The 7343-nt window shown below is 35.7% G+C and overlaps 1 protein-coding gene across 1 annotated transcript; it reads right to left on the reverse strand.

Annotated features, from left to right (window-relative positions):
* Nucleotides 1–5581: 5581 nt before the first annotated feature.
* On the reverse strand, nt 5582–6277 carry LOC149199713 (uncharacterized). Its single transcript, XM_089400664.1, has one exon. The coding sequence runs from the start codon at nt 6275–6277 to the stop codon at nt 5582–5584; it is 696 nt and encodes a 231-aa protein (XP_089256790.1).
* Nucleotides 6278–7343: the final 1066 nt, after the last annotated feature.

Below are 7343 nucleotides of genomic sequence, written 5' to 3' on the forward strand. Positions count from 1 at the left end.
ATTCATTACTATCCCTTAAATGTTCAAACTCTTGTTGTATATTTTGTATAAATTCTATGAATAGATTAGTGGTTGGGGTAGCTCCTTCCCCCAACTCTACATATAGACCATCCCCTGTTGGAATGCTAGGTGTGTCTTCATCCATATTTGTGGGTATATCCTTAGCTTAATCAACCTAGTTTTAACATAGCAAAATAAATCACTTGTTAGTTCAATGTACTTTTCCTATATTTTTTTCTTGTTATGGTCGTTCATTAAGGCCTAGTGAAGAACATGTGTTTTGATACCATTTGTGACATCTCCCATTATTTCAATATGAAATAATACTAACTCTAACTTGCTCCATTTGTAAGAACAATACTGACTCTAACTAATTCATATGCACCAATAATTCACTTTCATCGTTATGGCATTCATTTTTATGTTTACTTTGTTTACATGCAAAAGTTCCTAGGCTAGGTTTGTGCAAACATGGTGATTTTGGATGATTTCATTTGGCCTATTCCCATGATGGTGCCAACCTAAAGGCCCAATTAAGCATACCTGTCTTCCCTTTGGGTTGCAAACATTCTTTTACTTCCGTATACACCTAGGAGTTTATATTTAAATGATGCCCTACCAATGTTATATGCTCATGGTTAAGTTATGTAATGAGATATGTTGTTGCTTAATTTATGTACTGAAATATGCCAATGTTTAATATATGTATTGAAATATGTTAATGTTTAATTTAGGTGTTGAAATGGGTGTTGGAGTGGTTCACATGTGGTGGGTATATTATACGATTCAAAACCGTACTCCTAATCCTAGTTACTGCTTTGACCTGGTCGGCTTAGGGCTCTATATGCACCACTTCTAGCTTGCCACCTCACCACCTTCACGTGATGGTTCAGGGTTGTCTATAATTGTTTTTAACAATCGTGATCCATCCGTATGCAAATCGGTGGTGGAAGTGAATATCATAACCCTAACTTGCTTCTTCACTCACCCTTTCTCATTTTCAATCGTTGATGTCACCGCACTCAACGAGGATGGCTTGCAGAACCTGTTGCCTGGTTTCTCATATGGTTTGGCCATTTATCTCAATCGACATTGGGTGCTTCCTTATGGCATAACCATCCTACCATCTTATGTTAATGTGACTATTCCAAGGCCCTTGTTATTGTCCACTGGTTTCTTTTCTTCCTGCCTGTGTCATTGGCACTAGAAGCTTATGTATGCCTAGGTTATTCTCTAGTTACAAATTCCACAATTTAGAATACCCATTGCTCAGAATGATATCTACTAGTTCAATTTTTCTCCTTAGAGGCAGGGGTTTGGTCCTAGCGGTTGTTTCAAGTAAAGGGGTTTTCCTTATTGTGTGTTATTTTCTATAATATTCATATGGGTGATTCCTAATTCTACTTGTTTTTATTCTCTCAGCATAGAGAGTTGCAAATTCAGCCATGGCGGTGATTTGACTGATGTGTTAATTCACGACACCCCCCTTATGGCCAGTTCACAAGCTTCTTGACTTAAGACAGGGCTCTGTCATAAGGTGTCAATAGGTAATGGTTTTGCTTCCTTTTCTAAAACCCTAAGGATTTATTAAGTTAATTTATTTCTTTCTGGTGCAAGGGTTTACACTGACCTTCTTCTTATTTCCTTGCTTTGTTTGTGCCTGCCACCAGCCCCAAGAAGAACTTCCTTATCTCAATAGGTACTGAATTGTCATGTTCTAGATATTTTCTTTGGAAATTGTCTATCCAATGTAGGTTATTATTTCTAATTGTTGGAATCATTTCTTACTTCGTCTCCCTTTTGGTGTTGTTCACAGGTACCCCAAAATTCCATTGCTTTATGGTTCACGTGACTACTCACAGGGTTTGTGTTTCCTTTCATTAATTGGTTTTCTTTATGTCTTCCGCCAGGTGAGTTATATCTTCATCTTGCGGGGATCTCAATGCTAGGAAGGTTATGAATATGTATTTCTTGATGTTATCTACCTATACCTGTGCTTGATTTTCTTATTGATATCCCTTGTGACAAGGTGCAATCCATCTCTTTCTTGGTAGAAATACCCCACACCTTGTTTCACTTCATCTTGCATATAGCTGGTGGATTATAGCCAACCTTTTATACTAGTGGCACTGTAATTTTTAACATTGATGCCTACTTTGTAATTTATTAAATAGTAATGAATAGTTATTTTCAAGTGCATGTACAGGCCCTTCCTAGGTGTTATATGCAATTTATGAACAATTATATACACGGTTCTTTGTTTTCGTATGTTTTTGTCATTTTACAATGCATAACATCTCCATCTCTAGTTTTCCGGTGATAGGGGACTCTTATGTTACTCTATCTATTTTGATATAGGTCCTCTCTACATTTTGTTGGACTTATCTTTCTATATTTTTATATATTTCTAGTTCCTAGTTACCATGTATGAATGACTGGTTTCGGTTTCTATATTGTGATTGTTAAGGAAATGAGACTCTCTCTAACATTATTGAACAAGCTAAAATTGCCATGATTTTCTATTACTTGAAAGTTAGGAATTTTCAGTGTTTATTTGTTTAACACTATGTATTTATGGGTTCTTTAGTTAATACTTTATTGTTGTTTCCTATGTCTGTTCTTACTCTTCCTAATGTCCATGATAGAATATATATAGATGTCTGGGATGAAAAGTTTCCTCAAATTCTTATTGTTAGCGATCTATAGCCATTCTAATATTTCCTTCCTAAGTCGTTCCTCTATCTCACAGCTAATGCCAACACGTGGTCCCTAAACACAACCATGAGTAAGGCACTTCACACCATTCCTAACTCTATGTTGTAAGTGTTGTCCTAAAGAAAGTGATCTCCATAGTCAAAATCCACAGTTTAAGATTTCACATATTTGTTTGCTACATATGCATATGCTTGCTGCATATGGATTTCTCTTTTCTATTTCAAATGTGATCACAATGAACATAAAATATTCTTTATCTATAAACGAATGCAGAGTTTCTACTATTGTTTAGCGGCCTGGATATACTCTATTACATAGGTGTAATTCTCTCTACGCAGATCTGTTGTAGAGAAATTGCTTGTGATATTTTATTTTATGCTTATAAACCTTAGTTTACCAATAATGTTGTAGTATATATGTATATATATATATCTATATATATATATATATATATATATATATATATATATATATATATATATATATCAGTTCCCTATGTCGTATATTTACTTAAGTTAGTCTTCTATTTCTTAAGCTTTTAGCACCTAATCTACAAACAATTCTGAACTATGAATTTATATCATTTCTCATAATAAAAGAGTGTTACTCTAAGATCTCGAATCATTAGCAGTAAAACATAGCCTATTATAATAATACCTCGATGTTTTGTTCTATAAATCTAGAATACTCATAACATAAAAATAAACTATCAGTAAAGTTACAACGATATCTTCTTCATTTAGAATTGCAAGTAATTATAAACCTTTTATTTTCTTTTTCTAGTACAAATCATATTAAAATTACCCATTATGTTACTACATCCTATCCTGCATGGCATTTCAACTCTAGATTCACAATACAAAGTAATATGTACCAACCTTAAATGCTAAAGCAAAGCACACAATCTAACCAGAAATATTCCAATAGGATTCACTTGAAAATAGAACATTGTTCTCCTCCCAACTGTAGAACTGCTTCTCCTCAATTCACCCCCAAGCACTCCCCCGAGCAGAGATTTCCTTTGCCAAGATATCAACAAGCTGTTGATCCTTGCAATAGGCATTTTTATGCCTTTTCCGCGTGGGATTTTTCCTATCCAAAAGCTCTCTTTTATCCTCAGTGATGCTTTATACGAATTCCATCTTAGTATTTATCTCCAACTAAGCACGTAATGGGTCTTTCTCTCTCATCCATTAAGTTTTTCCAGAATTTTGATCATGGAAAGCTTATCATGTATATAATCTCATCTACAAGTGTTCAATTTCCAAGTGTTTCCAATTTATTACTTATTTATTTATAAAACATTTATATACAAAACTATGTCATCATCCTTCATGACTTTTATGTCATCATAGTTTCATTTTAGCAGACAATAAAAAATACTAATATTTCCAACATAGGGAGGCGGTTATTACACATTATGCCTCTCACAAGTTGACCTTTGTTATGGACCACAAAGGTATCAAGTAGATGCCATCTCAACTATTATCAATCACATATGTAGAGTTAGCCACATGTGGACATTCAAGGGATCCAAAACCCTAACCCCAATCAAGAGTGAATGAATGTGAAAACCATAATATTAACCTCAGACACCTACTCAAAATAATAAATACTAGGTCACTAGGAAAGGAAAGTGTTCCATACTTATTATGTTGATTTATTGTTCCATGTTTAAGCAAAACAAACAAATACGGTATTAAAACAACATAAATGATGTAGTAGACCTTATAAAACTCTATAATATCCATAAGACCATATTATCAATAACTATTACATGGTAAAGTCACATTTCTTTCTATTTATATTTTATACCCCTAAAAGAAAAGACAAAGCATAATCCTCACCTTCTCACAAACCTCTCTATTTTAAATTCTTAAAAGTATATACAACTTGAATAGACCTAATGTTTAAGAGCATCTCTTTCTTCCTAAAAAAATCACAAGTTCAAAACCAGAGGAAAATAGTGTATGTTTTTAACTTTAGAAATATACACTACAATAGGTTGGTTGTCATGAAGAATTACTAATAACCTCAATTGAAAAATTAATAATAGCCTCAATCTACTTTTTTTTAATTCGAATCATATGTTAATATAAGTAGAGCTGTAGTTTTTTTTTTGAATTCGAATCATATGTTAATGTAAGTAGAGTTGTAGTTTCTTTTGATTAACGTAAGAAATATGTTGAAATACCTATCTATTTTTTATAAAACTCAGGATGAGGAAAAAGGACAAAGAACTATGTATATGTACTCTTTTTTTAACATATAAAAGACAGCTTATTTTTCTTCTTAAATATTCATAATGACTTAATTACCGAAATCAAAGGAAAACTGAATTAATTTATCAATTCTAAAATTTCTATTCACTAAAACTAACATACTATTTTTTTTGAATAATAACTCTTACACTGAATAAAATGAAGCAAAATTCAATTAGACGTTATCTATTTTCTAACTACATTTTCATACTTCGTTCCCTTATATAATAGGGTACATAGTGGACGCTTAGCCTGGTAATTGAATTATCCATTTACTGTTGCGGCAACTACAGTTTGCCCGGAACTTGTATACAGTTGAATTCGATATGAACTTGCCCCGCAGATCTTGGCCGACCAATGGTGAAACTAATCAGAAGAACTGTCAGTGGAAAATAAAACATAACAAAGTTAATTGAAATATATCCCACCATCAAATTCTGAGATATTCTGAAAATCTAAGATAAACCTAAATTCACCGCAGTGGAAATAAATATGTGATTATGTACAACTACCTTGTAACCTAAATTTCACATAATGAATGCCGCCTCCCCTGTCGTGTTCAAATATCATCATCATTATACAGGCCAACTCGCCAACACAATGACTCAGGATATGTTATAACATAATTCCTTAATCTTCAAGATCAGCTTCTGGTAATTGCCCTCCTCCTCTTTTTCCTTTATACTCTCAAGCTTAGGTCTCCACCGTTTGCTTCTGGGCGTGACCAACCGCTCATAATCTCTCTGCAATTGCGGAGTATTGCACAGTCTAGGCTTCTCATCTGCGGAATCGCTGCCCACTGCATACGTGCGTTTATCAACGCTAGGCGTCCCATCTTCCAGAAGCTTTGTAATAAACTCCTCCGACACTCTGATCCCAAGGCCTCCGCCCGCGTGGCTCTTCTCTAACACAAATGGTTGGCACACAGCAGACGCGCGTTCGATAGAGCGAAGAGAAGCTGACATGCGAGCAGCGGGAGTAGTTGAATGTTTTAGGGACAATGCAGGCGATATTAAGGAAGCCAATAATACGAGCGTTAACTTAGACTGGAAAAATTGTTGTGGCAGAAGGAAATACATGTTTCCCACCTCCAAGTGCTCATCTGGAGAAAGCGCGGGTGTCTTCTTCCCGATGTACGAGGAGTGGGAGTGGCAGACTAAATGGTGAGGGAATTCCTGCATTATTTGGCCGGCGGTGAGAGGCTTCTCAATTATTCGGACAGTGCCGCCTGCGCTAACGAGCTCGATGGTTTCCTCCTCCTCCTTCATGCCCACCGGTATGCAGCACGCACAATTGCCCATATTTTGTTTTTCCTTTCTCGCTTACTGTCAGCAAGCAAAGCAAGGCCTGGAGATAGAGGGCTCGATGGCAGAATTGAGATATAATTTGGAGTGAAGTGGAGATGGAGTGGACGATCTCGGACGGCTGTTATTTAAAGGAGTGAGATTCAGCCTTTTTTTATTGAGTGAGTTGTTTTATAGGGATTCATTCACTCATTCCAATGTTTTGCAAAACGAATCAAAACTTTACAGCCTAAATTATATGAAAAATTTCGGAAGAATTATGTGACAAAATTGAAGTTGTCCCATGATTCCTGGTGGGAACCGTGACATTGTTGAAAATATAATTTCAACTGCGATCGCCGATATCGCATCGGCAAAATGAAGTGAAGGAATTATAAAGGAGCCTTTGTGTTTGCGATAAGCGATCGCCGATATCGCATCGGCAAAGTCGAAGTGAAGAAATCATAAAGAAGCTTTTGTGCTTCCGACGAGCGATTGCCGATATCGCATATCGGCAAATCGGCATATCGGCAGGTTGGAGCATCGGAGGCAGGTAGTGGCAGCAATGTAAAACATCGCCGATGAGCGATCGCCGATATCGCATCGGCACATCGCTATCGGCAATGTCATAGGGTCGGCATCTTTGACATGAGAAAAGTTGCGATGCGATGCAAATAAAGTCAATGGTTAAAGTACAGGTCTGCAGCAAATAAATTTGACGTGAAGTAAAAGTTCATTTACCGCCAGTAAATGTCAGTAAAACAGTAAATGCAATTTACTGTGGGTTGGTAAGTTTTGGTGAAGTTTTTAATTTTGTTTCAGCGGGAGTATGGGCACAAGTAAAGGCTGGTAAAAGCATTTAATTTTTATTATTTCTTTTACGGAAGCATGGGAAGTAAAAACGTGAAGTATGTTTTTGTTGTTGTCATATATATGTAATATTTTTGTGTATTGAAGATATAGAGTGGTAAGTGAAGAACGCAGCAGCGCGTATGAAAATATACACAGCAGTGTAAATGAACTTTGTTGCACAGCAGTGCATAAAATCAGTTGCTCATTGTAATGAGAAGGGTGTAGTGTGAGA

This window comes from Pinus tabuliformis, chromosome 2_1 (assembly GCF_031772625.1).
Source record: "Pinus tabuliformis cultivar Carrire ecotype Pingquan chromosome 2_1, CPIR1, whole genome shotgun sequence".
Lineage (NCBI taxonomy): Eukaryota > Viridiplantae > Streptophyta > Pinopsida > Pinales > Pinaceae > Pinus > Pinus tabuliformis.

What these genes read in the sequence shown, in the direction of transcription:
- LOC149199713 (XM_089400664.1), bottom strand. Translation starts at nt 6,277, where the DNA reads ATGGGCAATTGTGCGTGCTGCATACCGGTGGGCATGAAGGAGGAGGAG.